The following is a 17,777-nucleotide window of genomic DNA, read 5'->3' as shown; positions in this document are numbered from 1 at the left end:
CTGTTTTGTTTTGTTTTTTTGGGGGGGGAGTATGATTTGAGAGAACTGACCATTTAACAAGCCCATCCACCTGCACACACTTGTAACCTCCCCCTACATGCACACAAACATGCTAAGGTCCCTGTCCCCCAGCAAACATTTGGCAGCATTCCATTAACAAAGCCACCAGCGATTTCTCACCCTCACCTGCTGTCAGAGAGAAAAAAAATATGCACACACACACTCATGTTCACCTACTCTTGCCTCAGAGGAAAAGAAAAGTTAGATTCTCCCATGAAATAGCTTTTATTGTTTCCCCAGAAGGCATGGGTTGTACGCCTCTGAAACAACACACACATGCGTTACACGCGCGCACACAGACGCAGACGGCAGGTAGAATGCCTCGATGGCGTTTTGTGTACCCACTCCGGAATGCTGAAGTAAAAGCAAAGAGAACTTTCCCCTTTTAAAGTGTGCACTTGCATGTTTGTGTGTGTCTGTGTGTGTTAATTTCTAAAACTGGATGAGGCAGAAAGACGAGATTGAGCTTGTCATTAGGAGTTCACAGCCTGCGTGCTTGTGTGAAGGTTTGTTTTGTTTTGTATTAGCTGAGCTTGTGTGTGGTCGGCGCACGCAGAGTGTGTGTCTCTGTGTCTCCTCTCTCCCACGCTCGAGCTCCTAACGATGGCAAATGCGCCTGTGTGTTTGCGAGGCGTTGTTTCTCAAAAACAACAACACATCCAGGAACGGCTCGTTTTGTCGGGTTTTGTGGAAGGAACACGCTCTAATTAGAGAGGCCCTCTGAAGGTGCATCAAACAGATCTTTCTCAAAGAGCAACCAGCTCATGTCTCACACACAGCGCACACATGCCACCTCTGATTATTGGAGAAATGTGTGTGTTATTTAACTATATAGCAGAGTATTAACAGACTTGTCAGTTTAGATTTGCTGCACATGTGATCCTAATCCATTGTGTATGCTCAGAGACACACACATTTACATGGAGACGCACACAAAAAAAGTGTCTGCTTTAGGTGTTGCTTTGTGGCCTCTTGGGCAGGTTTGTGCATGACCGCGAGCCCTTTTTAGAAAGGAAAGTGTATATGCACGTATACGCACACTGTTCTCTCTCTCTCTCCTTCAGCATAACTTTAGTTTCCCAACTTGATCCGTTCTATCAGATAAGAGCTGAAACTGCCCAGGTCAGTTTTGTTCAACCTGTGACACGCCCTTCTGTCCTCAGGTGCCAGTGATGATGGTGGAATCAGCCTCTGAGACCATTCGTACGACGCCGTCCAACCAGAACGGAGTCAGCAGCCTCAGTAGCCAGTCGGATGGAGGGGGCGGTAGAGAGGGTGGGTCCAACGGAGACACCAATGGAGAGATCAGCCCAGTTGACTTACTCCACCTGCAACAGCAACAGGTGTGTGCTTTAGTGTTGCATATAAGTGTGCGCATGTTGTTTTTAGGCCTTTGTGGGGTCTCCCTATGGGTGTAATGCATGCTTTTTGCACTGTTTCCATTTGTCTATATGTACTCATGAGACTTGTTTTGCAACCCTTGTGCAACTCGTGATTGTATATATGGCACATCGTATGGAGCAGCATGTACACGTGAGGTCATTGCATAACGTACAGATGTGACAGCACTCGAGTGGCCACACAGTAATAGTTAGCTTTGTGTGTGCGAACAGTGAAAAGCTCTGACAGGTTGGCTGGTCGTTGCTTTAATTAGCCACTCTTCGTAATGTGCCAAATAATTCCACTGGGACACAGTTCCCCGCATTAATTCCTACTCGTGAGATTCCCAGTGATGGATATTTACACAGTCCTCACAATTCTGAAGAAGAAAACAGGGAAGAATGAGCTATTGTAGGTAAGCTCTGTGTGTGTGTACATTTCAGATTCTTATTTTTATGACACACTCCATATAGCACTCGGATGTGTGTCCATAACGTCTGGAGTTATGCTATTCTTCTTCTGTCTTTCTCTCTCTCTCTCTCTCTCTCCCTCTCACACACAGACACACACACACACAGACACACACACACACACACACACTGGCCACTGCGTCAAATGGAATTTCCAAACTTTTCCCGGAACTTCTTGGATGAAAATTTTATTTCTCATTCCCCTCAGAATCCACATAACTCTCTACTGATTACTGTCTGAAGGACCCTGGACCTTTACACGTACTACAAACTTACAAACACACACACACACACACACACACAGAATTTCACAACTTTTTTTTCATATAAAGGTCTCTACACTAGTCATTTGTCCGTAAATACACAAAAATGTCCGCCATGCTGTCGTCTAATGATCTAATGGTGGAAACTTAGTGATTCACGTTTTTCAGTAAATGTTGAGGCGTTTTCTTTATTGAGTAGATTAATAGATAGAACACATTTTTGTCCTCCTGTTTATTTTTTTTATGCATGCTTTGTATGTTTGCCCATCACAGAGGGTCAGTGTGGGTTTCTGGGTTCTTTCTAGTGAGGAAACCCAGGGGGGGCAAAAAAATCAGGGTTTCCTCCCTGCTGCTAAAATGATTCCCCCCTAATTATAATGATGGAGCCTTAGGTGAATGAAGAACACTCGAAGCCCTTCACTCCTGTCCTGCCCTCCCTCCTCCTTCCCATGACTGCATCCTCACCCTGCTTCCTCAGCAACCTTCAGCCGAGGACACACACACACACAGAGACACACACTGCCACGCACAAATGCACACATTTAAACACCAAACCTGTAGCTCATACAAAGCAGGTCTTTATTCTCTTGGACGTGTCTATGCTCTCTATGTTTTTGCACCTGTGTGTGTGTGTATATAGGTGTGTGTATGTGTGCGTGAACCCTGGTATTTCCTCTCTCGAGCGGGTTACCAACCACAAACATAGCTCCCTCTCTCTTTCCATCTTTTTCTCTTCCTCTCTTTTGCTGTACTAACCCCCCACCCCCCCACCCCAGCCACTATGGACCATGAAAGACAAGCACAACCTTTCCTCCAGATCCCAACGCTCACCTCACAAAAATGTTACATCCACATATGTGACTGTAAATTTGCATTGTGGTAGTTCTTTATGAACAGCTTTTTTTTTTTTTAGTTTAACTCGATTCTCGCGAAGTTGACTTGTTAAGAGTTAAAGGTGTGGTCTTCCTGTGCTATACATGTTTGTGTTTTTTTCGTCTGGAACCATTGTGTTCTTTTTTACTTGATTTATGGGTGTTTCACAGCAATGCATTTTGGATTGTGAGGCGTAGTTTTTGCATACATGCGATTATGTTGAGGACTCTTAAACATGTGTCTGCTTAAAATGCTATTAGAATCACCTGTACCGTGTCTTTTCACTGACTTAAGATTCACGCGTACATTTACAAGCTTGCGTGCCACCTTCAGCCCTTCGAAATATCACAAGCCTTTGTTTCCCTTCACACACCTCCCAAACTCTCCGCTCTCGTTGCCTCACTCCCTGGATAAGATTAAAGCACCTTGGAGTGTTTATTTCTTTGATAGGAGCTGAGTTTTTTAAGTTTATCTTTTATCTTTCATCTGTTTTATTTTTTAAACTTTGTTATTATTAATATTTTATCCATGTTTAAATGAAAGATCTTGGAAAATATTAAAATATACTATATGTAGTTTAAATGCAGCAGGAGTTAAGATGTTATTTTTGTTGTTGTATCCTAACTTTTATTAAGAGTGAATTTTGTTATTTAACCTCCTAGGACCTGCCGTCTACATATGCGGACATCACATTTTGGGGCATTTAGACCAAAATACTCAATTTTGCTCTACATGGGCCTGATATCCACTTACGAGGACATTATACTGCTACCGTTCTATCAAAATTTTAAATGAATATCCTCATATGTGGCTCTTATTTTTCTTAAAAACAAAAATAAGGTAAAAAAAATAATCTGGTAATTCTTTGTTTTTAAATTCATCTGCCCCAAATATGCCCAAATATCAAAGAGAAATTAAAAATGCATGCCGTGGAAGAGTTTGGGTCTTAGGAGGTTAAAAGAGAACATTATACTTATTTTAAGACATTTTCATACGACTTTACTAAGTTTTATTAGATTTATTTATTTCATAGTCAGTCTTTAAAAACTAGAAGGAAAATGTCTTAGCTTTAGATTTCAATTTAGGATTTCTAACTTTTTAGTCTGTACTGGTCTTTTGATTTTCGTCCTTTCATATTCAGACTTGATTGTAAAATAATGGTGTATATATATATATATATATATATATATATATATACACACATGCATACATTTTTTTTTAACTTAAGACGCTACCTAAATCTCATGGACATACCTCCTGCTCCCTATCCTCCTTTTATCTCCACGCTTGAGTCTCTCACCTGAAGCTATAGTGTAGACCAGCGTTGCCAATGCGCACTGGAGCAGAAAAGATATACACACTGACATACTGGGATCCTGACAGCTCAGTGTTGTCAGAACACAAAGCCATCTTTTCCTTGGGCCTCTTGGGAACCTGAGAGAAATCACAGCCATCTCCAGCCATCAAACCTCTAAACTGGCCTCTGTCTTTGGAGTCTAATTTTTTTATTTTTTATTTTTGTCTGTCATAGGTAGAGAAAATCAGAAAGATAGGAAAGTAAATGATGAGGGATAAACAGAGAAGAGAAATTGGAAGATGGGACTACCAGTCAGCAGGAATGAAGGTAAAAGGACGGGTGAAGAGGCAGCACTGGGACGGAGAAGGGGGGTGGGGGGCATTTGTGGGCTGGAAAGAAGAAATAGAGGGATGAGGGAGGGGTGTAATGCTGAGACGTGTCAGAAAAGGGCGCCTGGGCCTCCCTGTGGAATGTGGCCTGTCTGCCTCCCCAGAAAGAACAGAGCAGGAAAGAGGGAAGAAAGTGAAAAGGGGGTGAAGACCAGTTTTGCCCCATCATCGTGGAGAGAGATGAAGGGAGGGCAAGGAGGGAAAACAATGAGCCGAGTTACAGAGCGAGAGGAGAGCGAGGTGGAAAAGTGAGAGTGCAGTGGAGAGTGTATGGCAGTTTGTTGAGGTGCCGGGTGTGGACGTGAAATGATGCATAGCAGAAGAGAAATGTAAGCAGGATAAATCCTAACAAACCTCAAAGTGTGTGTGTATGTGTGGCTGGGTGGAGGGTTCACTGACGAGAACCAGGTGTCTCCTATTCTCTCCTTCCGTTTAAGTCTCTCCTACCACCTTTTTCCTTGTTTTTGGCAGATTTTAAGTCTATGCTGTACGTTGCTGCCACCCCCTCTCTCTTCTCCCCCCCCCCCCCCCCCCCCTCCCATTGCTGTCAATTAATCGCTTCTGGTGATGAGAGGAAGAGAGGAGAAGAAAGTAGGAAAGAGAGTGAGATGGTGACAAAAAGGTGCCATTTCCTCTTGGCAGGGCTACTCATCAGTTGCCTATACCAGCCAGACAGGAGTTTTTCCCCTCTCTCTTGTGCTTAACTCACTCTTACGCGCAAATAGAAAGTGAGAAGCAGACTGTAGCAGTGGTCTCCATCCCCCAAGGGTTTAAAAGGAACATTGGTTGAGAAAAAGGCAGTTTTAGAAATTGGTTTGGAGCTTCGATCCCCACTCCCATTTGTCATGTTCTATTTTTTCCTCAGTGCTTCCCTCGTGTTGCGCACGTGTGCACGCTCGCACACACTCGGATACTAGCGATCTTTGTCACGCTCGCTTTTTCGTATACGCTCACACAGACACATATAGGAAGTTACACACGTGCACAGAGCTGATGTGAGTTAATGAAGGGTGTAATTAAGGAGCCGCAGTGATGACTGGAGATCAGGGGGAACCGATACAGATCTCAGATATACACAAACACTGATGAAAGATAGCTGTTTTGTGTGTGTGTGTGCATTGTGTGTGTGTGCACGTTCAAGAGTGAACATTTGGGTTTGATGCTGGGAGTGCTTTGCGGACAGATGTATGAGAATGCTGTGTGTGTGAGCATGTTAACAGATGATGAGAGATGCTGGATGATTCATATAACGTATGGCTTCCTGTTAGATTGGCTAGACTCGGTAATTATGGCCCGTATGAATGGAGGTGGGGAGGTTTTGAGCCATATGGGATTCGCTAGCTTTGGCTGAAAAGGCTTTGCTGAATTATGGAAGGTGAATGTTGGTCACTGGGACTGTTGTGTCTTGTTTGACCTCCAGCACTCAACAGAGTTCAATTTCAGGTCAGGAGTGCAGAGCAGATTGAGGTGAAGGGGTGACTTGAAAAGAGAAGGTAGATGGGAAAAGAGCATTTCAGTTACTGTTTCTGGATTATTAGGAATAATCAAATTCAGCTCCTTTTTAGTGCATCTGCACAACAGTTTATATACCAATGCATTTTTCTTGCCTGTCTGCATGCATGCATGCATAAACCCATAACTGTTTGTCTGTCATGTGTTCTGGTCACTAAATCAGTCCCACTCTTCTCCCTGAGTGCTGTCACCTCCTAAAAGCTTTCCCTCGGTCTTGCCCAGGCCTTCGTCTTTATGTGGGAGGTCAGTATGGTTCACAGGTCACCAGAGGTCATGCTGAGACAGAGGAGGGGCAAATAGGGTTGCCTACCATCACAGAACACCCACTGCTATTACCGCATTGATACAAAGAGACCTATAGAGCAACTACTTCCTCTAGGAGTCTTAAAAGGAATAGCAGTACCCTTTTTGTGTCTTCCTTGAATTTGACTTCTTTACTTTTTCTTTACTCGTTGGGATCTCAGAAAATCAATCTTTGTCTTAACCAGTACTTCATACTTAATAATCAGGATGATTTAAGACATGAACACACAACAAATATAATCGGCTACCCTGACTATCTTTTGAGATCCGGATATACGGAAGCACTCTACTGCAAATCTTTAAAGCTTCTGGGTGCTTGCTTATTAGCATACAAACATCTACCTAAAGAACAAATATGCATCAATACCCAAAATATAGCTTTAGTGTTCAAAGGTGTTCAATTGACCCCCCCTCCTCAAATTTCTCTTTTTTTCCCACATACCTAATTCTAATAGTATTTTTTTGTGTCAATAAAAGAATTTTTAATGCTTTCTCCAGCCAAGCTATTGAAATGCGGAGTTTGTTTTTTTGTTCGCACTTTTGTTCTCTCAGTTCTTTTGCATTTCTCCCCCGTGACCTCCTCATAATACATGCTCATTCTCTAGCTAAAGAGGAAAAATCCACCATAGTTTAGCACATTTCTGAAATTATAGCAGAAATATTCACCACAGTTTTCACATCAACTTGAGCAGTACTGTAAAACTGTAAACTCCTTAATACGGTCTTCCACATAAGTATGCTACAGGACTACAGCAAAAGACGGAGAGTAGACATGGTTCAGCAGACCAGATGAGCTAGCATGGACATAGTCATGGTTGATTGATCCAACCGGTCAAGGGACCCAGAGATGAAAATAGACAGCACGAACACACAAAAAAAATGTGTGTTTGTGTGTGTTTGTCCTGTCTCTGTTGTGGAGACAGTGTTATACTCACACATACCTGGGCACCTGTAGGGGTTAGGTTGGGTTTGGTTGCCATGGGAGTGTTTGAAAGCACTCACACTGGGTAGGCCTGGCGGTGTTGTCAGGTAAATAACACACACATGCACACAAGACACGTCGAGGAATGGGCTGCAGCAGACACAGTTTATGGAGGTTAAAAAGTTGAGTGAAATAGGACTTCCACTCCTCAACCTGTCACCATGGTGACTGAAGGCTGTTATAAGGTCACAGGTCACAAAACAAAGCTGAAAGACCTCATTATTATTAGTAACAGCTTGTGTGTGCGTGTGTCTGGGGATGCTTCTCCAGACATAATTGGTTTTAACTGACTTGAGATCAGGTGCTCTGTTGCAGAGTTCATCTGGAATAAGGCACCAAGACAGGACAGCTTTAGTCTGCAACCATGCACTCCACTCATTTACCCAAACAAGGAAACGTGTAAGTTAAATATGTTGTTGCACAGGTGGCCGCGCACAGTTAAGGTTCATGAATGTTTCACGTGTGTGGTGGCAGACAAATCTACTTAGTATCATAGAAATAATGTGGCAATGTGTATTGTTTTTCTTGGGTTACTGTATCCATAACCTGGCTTAGCATGGCATTTTGTACAAGCACTTTGGTGGGACGATCCCAAAAAACTGATACTCCCACACTCTGGATTGAGCCGCAAATAAATCTGCACGATCATAAAAGTTCTTGCCTGCATATGTAGAAGGGTAATTGGTAAAGAAAGCAGCTTTTTAACCCTTTTAGTCGTGCATATTCACAAAATGTTTTGCTCCAGTTTGATCAAATTTGACTGCTGATGCTATGCGTGCAGTCATTAAAATGTTAACTCTTAACCCGTGTCTTTAGTTGCAGGATTGGTCTTGTTAGCTAAAAATAATCTATCCAGATGTGTGCCTAAGGATGAGACTTGCTTCTAGGAGAACTTCTTGTGTTATAAGGTCCTCCTATCGCGGCGATGAAGGGTCAAGAGTTGGGAGTTCGCCTTGTAATCGGAAGGTTGCCGGTTTGAGCCCCCGGTTTGGACAGTCTCGTCGTTGTGTCCTTGGGCAAGACACTTCACCCGTTACCTACTGGTGGTGGTCAGAGGGCCCGGTGGCGCCAGTGTCCGGCAGCCTCGCCTCTGTCAGTGCGCCCCAGGGTGGCTGTGGCTACAATGTAGCTTGCCATCACCAATATGTGTGTGAATGGGTGGATGACTGCATTTGTAAAGCGCTTTGGGGTCCTTAGGGACTAGTAAAGCGCTATACAAATAAAGGCCATTTACCATTTCCTATCCCGATCCAAGTGCCCGGTCTGTGCTGTTACTTCTTACTACTTAAATCTACAGAACTAGATGGACACTGAGAGGGGAACAACAGGAAAGTAAAGACAAAATGTGCAACGCTTGCAAGGCTGCCGGGCAAGCAGTTACCCTGGAAACAGTTGAGAGCCCAGGATGCACACAATGAACACACACATATACACACTACACACACAAAAGCTGCAGAGGCCTAAAGTGTTGCTAATTAGCTAGTCTGTGCTGGTCCTTTGTGCGAGCCATTTTAAAGGAGAGATTAGAGTCAACAGGGAGGACGAGAGGAATGTAGCTCTTCTCTTTCCCTTTCTTTTTTTGCCTTCTTCTTGAGCTCTGGAACCGTGCACGGCACCCTCCTTTCACCTGATAGAAAGAATGCCTTTGTTGTCTTGTTAGTTAAGTTTTCCATAACTGAAACACATGACAAATAGCCATAGTTGTAAGTGTTGCAAGTGAAAAGTATAAAAATTGTGTAATCTAGTAAAAAGTAATATGTTAAGCAGGGAAATGGATTAAAGCAGATGTTTTGTGAATGATGAAGACTAAAGAAAGCCATAAAAACTGCCATGAGCAGACTTTTCATGCTGAAATTTCCTTTTATTTCTGGCTGGTTTCTGGTTTTGTATTATTTTAACCTAAAAATGTGCCTCACTACATCTCTTACTAAATCACACAGTCTAGCGTGCACACATAGTTCCCCATTTCCCCTTTTTTAATAGCACACCCCAACCCTGCTCCTCATTTGGGGAAGTTAAAGATTTTGTGCTTGTTTAGTTAAACTTATTGTACAGCAGCCAGCCTTTGTTGTACTGCCCACTTCCGCTCTGTGTGTGTGTGTGTGTGTGTGTGTGTGTGTGTGTGTGTGTGTGTGTGTGTGTGTGTGTGTGTGTGTGGTAAGGGTGGGTGTTAGGGTGTGTCTATCTCGATCTCTACAGCCACAACCAGGTGTAAAAACCCTCTGAACCAAAAACATGAAAGAGTTTTATTTCCATCGAAGCAGGCAGGCGGGCTAATGCTTTTACAGGCCACTGACTAGGACTGCGCTTTTCTGTTTAACCAATAGACTTCTGAGTGTGCGCATTTCTCTTTGTGTGTACGTGTTTGTGCATGCATGTGCACATGGCAGACAGTCTTTGTTTGTGTATGTATGTATGTGTTTTTCCTCTGTCTCGCGCGCTGGGTCTTGGCAGTGTCTTGCATGTGTTATTAGTTTGCTTTTTTTTCCCCCCACGTTTTTTTTTTTTCGGTTATTAATAATAAGAGTTAAACGGTTTCCATATGTGAGGCCTGGTTGCCAGGCTAGTGCTATCCTCATCATGGTTTGGGCAGGAGAAATGGCTGAAACGTCACCCAGCTAAGACCTGCACCTATGTGGCCTTATCTTCCCAGGAGCATGACCCGACTACTAAACTGTCCTACCTTATACGAGATGAGTGCTAAATATTATAAGTGTGTGTGTGTGTGTGTGTGTGTGTGTTTTCCTCTATGGGTTGGGTCTGTCTGGAGCGAGACCTTCCTCTCCTGCCAAACGAGCTGTGTTGAAAACCGCAGAGAAACTGCATATGTGTATATAATATATGACGTGTATTTGTGTGTGAGTGTGCGCACGCGCGTGTGTGTGTAAGGAAACTGCTGTAGAGCTATTTGCCATCAATTAGCCGCCTGGACTGAGCTGAGGCCTACAGTACAGAGGGAGCTGCTTTTATATTCCCTAGGAAGGGAGTTCCTTTTTCTTTCTGTCCCTCCTCACCTCATCATTATCTTTAATTGTCTATTTCTCCGTGCCCTTTTCCCTTCACTTAACAGAAAATAGCCGAAAAGCTCTCGTGTTGGATTTAAGATGTGTGTATATGATGATGAATTGTGTCATGATATAAAACAGTTCTGGGTATTCGTTCAGCTCTTTTTTTATGACCATGGGTATACCCCCGTGAGTCAATAGAAACATTAGATGAGTGTCGGGACATAGTTGAAGGGGAGAGGTTTTCTCGTTTCACAAAACAGTTTTGAACTGAAGAGAACCATCTGGAAGTCGGCAGGGTCCCCGGAGTTTAGAACAGGTCCCTTCTGTGAAAAATAGTATGTGAAAAAAAATAATCTAAAATCAGCCAGGGTTTTCAAACACTACGACGTATTTTGAAGTTCTTTTGGAGTTTGTGAGTTTTTATAGCATTGGCTCTTCAATACGGTCTTTCCTCTCTTTAATGGTCAGTCTGGGGCCCAGAGAAGCTTGCTTCAGCCATTTTAAAAACCTCAGCACTCAAACGGTGCCTTTATATTGCGGAAACATTACATTAAATAGCTGAACGGGCCTGCCGCTGGCCGGTGGTTCCGAAGGTGTCCCAGATAGTTTAGACTGAGGCATTCGGTGTTGCTTAAGCTCCGCTAAATTGGTGGACAACTGGTCTGAAATCCACGTTTGAGGGAGCGAAAACAAATGACAGGAAAGCTGGTGAAGGGGAGGGCGGAAAGACCTGATTAATACCAGAAAAAGAGAAGGCGTGCACGATGAGGAGTCGGAGGAAAGGGTTGAAGGCTTGGCAGAGGGTAGTTTATTTGTAACCCACCGTGAAATTGACAGGCTTTAGAAGGCTTTGGTTCAAGCTGCAAATTCCTTCTGCATATATGTTTACCCCGTGGAAACCCCTGATCTGTCTTAAATATACTCGCCATTGCCTGTTTCCTTTGTCGCATTGTTGTATGTACGCTAAATCAATAAGGCCATGACTGGCATGGTGAATAACACTACCTAAAACTCCTTTATTTTCTCCGCGATGATTCCTTCTGTAGACACCGCCGTCGCAGTGGCTCAGCAGACTGTTTTTCCTCCTTTCTGTGCTACAAAGGAGCCTATATTTGTGTCCTTGCAAAATCCTGCAAAATTCCCATTAAATTTAATGTCTGCTGGAAAAAATGAGCATCAGTGAAATCAGCTGCTGTAATGTTTGGTTGGAATAAAAACTTCCTGACTGCAGCCTTGATGACGACAGTTCCATAAAAGCTCTTTACCAATATAAAACTGTGCAAAATGGTTAATACATATCTGTTACAACAACTTTTAAATACTTTACACGAGAATGCCGTTCATTCAGTCGTCACTATAGCCGTTTTTTGTCTGTCAGTCAAAGGCGGAAGGCGAGGGTCCCCTCTTAAGCCCAACAGCTGCATTCACAAGACTTTGCTTCCATTGGAAGACCCAGACGATCTATTTTAGGCCTGCGCCTAACCCGTACCTGCTGTCAGAATTTGCTGTTGTGAAGAAGGGTATGGATAACAGATTTCTAGAGATGAGAGGCCAGGGGTTCAGAAAGACAGAATACTTGGAGGAGTGCCAAGCAAATATTTGTGTGCATTATATGGCGAGGTAGAGTGAAGGTGGGAGACAGATCAGGTGATGTAGACGGAGAGAAATAAAGTGATCTGGGAAAGCAATCTGGTTTATGTGGTGACTGACAGTGATGCATTTGATACATGAGATTTCACTGTGGCTGTAACCAAGCCCTCACTCATATATGCCCCAAAGTCAGAGCAATCTCACTAACTGTCACCTCTTCAGGAATCTCACTTTGTGTACAGTGTGTGTGTGTAAATACTGGGCCTATCTCTGTAGGCAGGTGAGCTGATACTATACTGTGTATCATCATCCTTTTAACAAATTTACATGCTTTGTAGATTGTATTACATCTGTTCAGTCTTGTTTCATCTTCTCTCTGATCATGATTCCCTCTGAGTAGCAAGAGAAAGAGAAGGAATCAAAGATAAGAGAGATTAGAGCCAGGAAAACTAGTGGAGTAGCACAGAACGAGCCAAAGAGAAAGAGGGAGTAAATTAAAGTCGAGGGGGGATTTTAGTGGAGTTTGAGGGTGTTTTTGGTGCCAAAGTGAGGAGAAGCAGCGCACATGGATACAAGGGATCACTGGATGACCCAGGAGGATGGCAGCATCCACACAGCTTTAGCTTGGCTTTCAGCTTCAATAACAGCCCTCCAGAAAGGAGATAGCAAGAGAGAGGGAAGAGTTTGGGGGGGGGGGGGGGGGGGGGGGGGGGTCCACTTCTTTCTGAACCCAGCCTCTCCTGCTGATCCAAAATCAGAAGGCATGCAGACCTTAGAGAAGCAGCAGGGTGTGACATGCTCTTTTCTGCATCTTCACCCTGAATCTATCTGCCCGTGTCTCCATCTATTGCTCTTTCCCGGAGAAGGGAGCGGATAGAGCACTGGAGACGAGGTGCATTACGAGCCACCATTCCCAGGCTGTTGAGCTAGTAGGGGCAGACTGGGGATATTTGTTTGGTGTTGAAGTTATCTACTGCCTCAGACGCTGCACAGACATGTGAATCACCAGCTGCTAGAGCCTAGTTTAGCTCCCTTGTCACTAAATGCAACAATAAGCTTTTCCCTCGCGCTCACTTGTGCTCCTTTTCTTTGTACACTCTTCTTCTTGGTCTAAGAGCAAAGAAATCTGATACCACCTGCCTCCCCCTTGCCCTTCCTAACTCCCTCGCCTCCTCCTCCTCCTCCTCCTCCTTCTCCCCCAAGGACAGCCCACTGTCTGCCCCGGGGGCTGTTTATCTATGGGGGGATGCGGGGAGGAGAGGGTAAAAGGGGGACGATTTTGTTTCGTTTCGGCCGTCAACAATGGACCTCAGTCAGTGCTGACGGATTACTCCAACATATGGTACCCACCTGTCTCTTTCTCTCTCGCCCTCCCCTGCGTCTGCCCCCCCCCACCCTTTTTCCTTCACTGTGTCTCTCTGTTTAGATTTCTTTGCTTATTCCTGCGTTCTCTTTCTCTCTGTCACCCAAACACACTGGGCGGATTAGAGGCCAGATTCATCACACACACAGAGACCTGTTTGCTTTAGCAACCTGAGCCAGGCACGGGTGCGCACATACAGACACACACAGGTCTACTTTAGGAGGCTCGGATTTGCTACATGTTTGTTGAGACCTTCTAGTTTGCATCTAACATTTAATTCGTGACATCCCAGCTGTAGGTGAAGAAGAAGCTATTTTCAGACATACAGATGTGCACATGTTCATAAAGATACTGCAGTAAAGATACCTGCAGCAAAAAAATCACCATTCTCGTCTCCTTTCTTCTAGTCGTTTTCAGATTTCAATTAAACGCGTAGTTGTTGGGCATTTTTTGGAAATCTGAGCGAAAGTAGCCGTGTGTGTGTGTGTGTGACCCTGCTGAATTAAAAAATGCACTGTTATTAAAGGCTGTGTCAGAGGCGATGATTTACAGAGGGGAGCGATGACAAGTCATAAGAACTCACACACCAAACTGACATACACACTTGCGCACTCAGTGTGCTCTCGAGCCTCCAAGCTGAGCAGTGACCTCCTCACCCCTCCTTCCCCTTCCTCCTCCTCCCTCCCTCCCTCCCTCTCTCACTCTAATAAAACCTGTCTGACACCACTGATGTGTGTATATGTGTGTGCGTGCGCGTGTGCGTTTGTGTGTGTGTGTGAGTGCTCAGCGGCAGCACAAAGACTCTGTTGTTGGGCCTCCCTCTTAGGCCTCCCTCATATTTTCTTTAAAGGTGCAGTGCGCCCCCAAGAATGCCACAGGGGGAGCGGGGGGAGTCTTAGAGGAGCTGGTGTAAGTGTGTGGGTGGGTTAAGGGGGCAGGAGGCATGCTTTGTAATGCTACAGCTCGCCCAGGTCACACAGAGAAAAAGGCAAGGAGTGAGCATAAAGAGTAGAAATGAAAGAGAAGGGTCAGAGAAGAGAAGTGCTTCTTGACAAAGTAGACCTGAGAGGCTTTGGCTGCGGTTGCTGGTGGCATTTGTGTGCGTGCGCACTAAGCCTGCGGCCCTCTTTCTAGTGTTGTTCAAAGTTGAAAGTTCAAGGTTCCGTTTATTCATCCACAAGGTAATGGGAATTATTACAGTGTGAGTAAAACCTCACAATATAAGCCATACATGTGGTGGAAGCAAGGAGTGACAATTACATATGGTGCCAATAGTACTAAAGACAAGCTTCCAAGTGACAATACACAAGAAGAGGAGGAGGGGTTTTTTTTAAACTTACTAAGGTCATTATTTTCTAAATCCCAACATCTCGATTTGTGTTGTCACTCTTGAACCGCAATCTTTGTAACGGAAGAATGAAGTAATGTTTACATAATCAGCTACTTCTTGAGCTTCCTCTCCAAACTTATGGTTAGTTGCTGTACCGAGCAAGATGAGGAAAAATACAGGAAATTTATGATTGACTGCCTTTTAGTGAGTTCAGGTACCCGAGGGAGAGGAAACAATTTAATAATATTGTTCGGTGAGTTTCAGTGGAATAGCAGCATGGTATTACGGTCATCTTTTGTTACGGTTTAAGTTTAAATAAATGTTACCAAGATTGTTGTAATTAAAAACAGACAGCTTTAGACATTAGGGAAGGCTGAAAGGTTTTGTTGGATGTTGACGATATAGAATAGATTCTGTAAATATCAATAATGAAAAAATACCCGACGCTAAGCCGCCTTGTATTACCATCTGTTCTAGTCGGTAAACATTTTTTGTATTTATGGTGTATACAGATGCCCTAATGGTAGCTAGCTGGGAATTTTTTCCTCTTTGCTGTCCAGCAGAACTTGCAGATTATTTATATGTATATAAATATCTGCATTTTTAACTTAATTCTTGTGTCTCAGACACTCACACATGCATGGATGCAGGCACACGAGTGGAGACAGGCATCACCTCTGCTTGGTTGTAGCGTTTATGAAAGCCATAAATGGCTCTTTAATATAGTGGTAATCAGGGTGGTAATTTGGGTGGAATTGTCCCTTATTGTTGCCAGACATGCCTCCCCAGCTCCTGCCAACATACAGCCATATGCACACACATACACACACACACACCCACACAGACAAACACACATACTCACTCCTGGGCAGACAGGGTGTTCAAGGAGTAATTCACACCACATGCCAACAAACTGGGCGGTTGTGTTTTTTTTGGTGTGTCTATGTGTGTGTATGAGTGTGTGTGTCTGTGCTGCTTAAAAGCTGAGGTCAAACCAGTAAATGGGAGGGGGGTTACCAAGATTTTTGTCAAAGTGTTAAAATTCGCGTGTGTGTGTGTGTATATAGGCACGTCCTCAGCCGTGTCCGTGTGTGCGTTTTAATTGCGGTCTCAGCAAAAGTAGCAAGTGTGCTCGATACAGATGGTTTTCATCACTCTGACTGCACAGAGAACTTCTCTTTCTTTTCAGCCTCGGTTTAATCTCTCCTCTCTGCTTTTGTAATTAAACGTTGCCTAATGCACCCAAGCTTCTAATTCGACAATTCATTAAATAAGCACGAGTGTAAAGTAAGCGTGTGCTGCACGTTTCACTGTACTGTGTGTTGTGAAATGATGCACTAGATTTCTTGTGCGCTGCAGTTGAGTAAGAGCTTCCAGGGTAAAGAACATCCCTCATTCTGGCCGTTAATTTGTGGCGCGCGCACACACACACACACACACACACACACACACACACACACACACACACACACACACACACACACACACACACACACACACAGGGACTTTCATAAATCAATATTTACTAAGGAACCTTTCCCCTTTGAGTCAGAGGAAGCAAATGTGCATCCTGCTGTCTCCCCTCTCTAACTCTCTGTCATGAGCTCTTGTGCGTGGTTGCATGTGTGTGTGTGTGTGTATGTGTGGGTCTGTGCGCTTACGGTAAGTGCAAGGCGGCTCTGTTTTGAGATGGGTGTTTTCTTGTTTTGTTTTCTGAGTAGTTCAAACATTCCAACAAAAATGCCTGTTTCCTCAGGGAGTGATTTGTCTCAGTGATAGAGAGTTTTGCTCTTTAGCACTGTGACAAAAAACACAACAAAGGAAAGAAAAACATTAAAAAAAAACCAAAACGAAACAAATATAATTAATACAGTTAAAGGCGATAAAAGACATTGAGAAAAGGTGCCTTATGTTGAGAGGGCAGGAGAGATGGCTGAGGCAGATTCCAGATTAATCAGTAAAACTCAAGCAGAGTGAAAGAATGGAAACAGCTAGTGAGCAATGGTGACACTGGTTTAGATGGACAGCACTGGAGGGCAGACACGATAGAAATGGGAAGAGAAGGGAGAGTGAAGAGCTAGGTGGGGGTTAGTCACAGCTTTTCAGGGAATACCAAGCCAAACGGTTCCTTACATCACTCTGACACACACACACACACACACACACACACACACACACACACACACACACACACACACACACACACAAAACACCCACCATTCAAAAGACACACATGAAGATGTTGCTGACACACTTCTGCCTCACAGGATGTGGAAAACCCGCTCTACACTTTCCCCTGAGGAGGAGAAAGAAAGTGAACAGAGGGGGGAAAAGAAAGGGCATCGGTGAAAAAAAGGGAATGGGCAGAGGAGACGGTCGGAGATTTTTTTTTAAGTCAAGAGGACGTTTTGAATGAGTTGAGAAAGAACTCAGACACACCAACAGATATAAAAACTCAAGCAGGCTGACAGCCAGGTGCATAAACTCAAGCAGGCTGACAGCCAGGTGCATACCTCAGATATTGAGGAAATCAGATTTGGAGAAGAGAGCAGGTACTGAAAGTGTGCACGCTCAGACGCTATGGGTGCATGGTGATATGAAACTGCACACATTGGGCTTTTTTCTTTTCTTTTTTTTGTAAATGTTAAGCATTACTTTGAAAGTGCGTGACTTTTTCGAGTTGCTTAACACAGAAAATACTGCACTGTACGACTGTGCATGCACGATAAACATCTGATCATCTCCAATTCTCTCTTGCAGGCCCTCCAGGCAGCCAGACAATTCCTCCTCCAGCAGGCCTCTGGACTCAACTCCCCTGGCAGCAACGAGGTCAAACAGAGCCCAGTGCAGGTCAGAGCACACACACACACGCACTCACACACACTAGCACACACATAGTTGCTGCTTTGTCACAATCTGCATGACTACTAAGCCTCTGCCAGCCGCAACTTTGTTTT

General features: G+C 44.1%; 1 protein-coding gene across 3 annotated transcripts in view; it reads left to right on the top strand.

Moving 5' to 3' along the window:
- foxp4 (forkhead box P4) overlaps positions 1–17,777 on the top strand; it is a 92,491-nt gene that overhangs the window by 32,391 nt on the left and 42,323 nt on the right. For all 3 annotated transcript variants that reach the window (XM_080892234.1, XM_080892235.1, XM_080892233.1), the window contains exons 2-3: positions 1,224–1,403; positions 17,581–17,670. In XM_080892234.1, coding sequence (XP_080748360.1) covers positions 1,233–1,403; positions 17,581–17,670 — 261 coding nt within the window. In that variant the 5' untranslated portion in view covers positions 1,224–1,232. The remainder of the gene's footprint in view (positions 1–1,223; positions 1,404–17,580; positions 17,671–17,777) is intronic.

Source organism: Rhamphochromis sp. 'chilingali' (assembly GCF_963969265.1).
Source record: "Rhamphochromis sp. 'chilingali' genome assembly, chromosome: 9".
Classification (NCBI taxonomy): domain Eukaryota; kingdom Metazoa; phylum Chordata; class Actinopteri; order Cichliformes; family Cichlidae; genus Rhamphochromis; species Rhamphochromis sp. 'chilingali'.
Note: the sequence above shows the minus strand (reverse complement) of the source record. Positions and strands in the feature narration are given on the sequence as shown.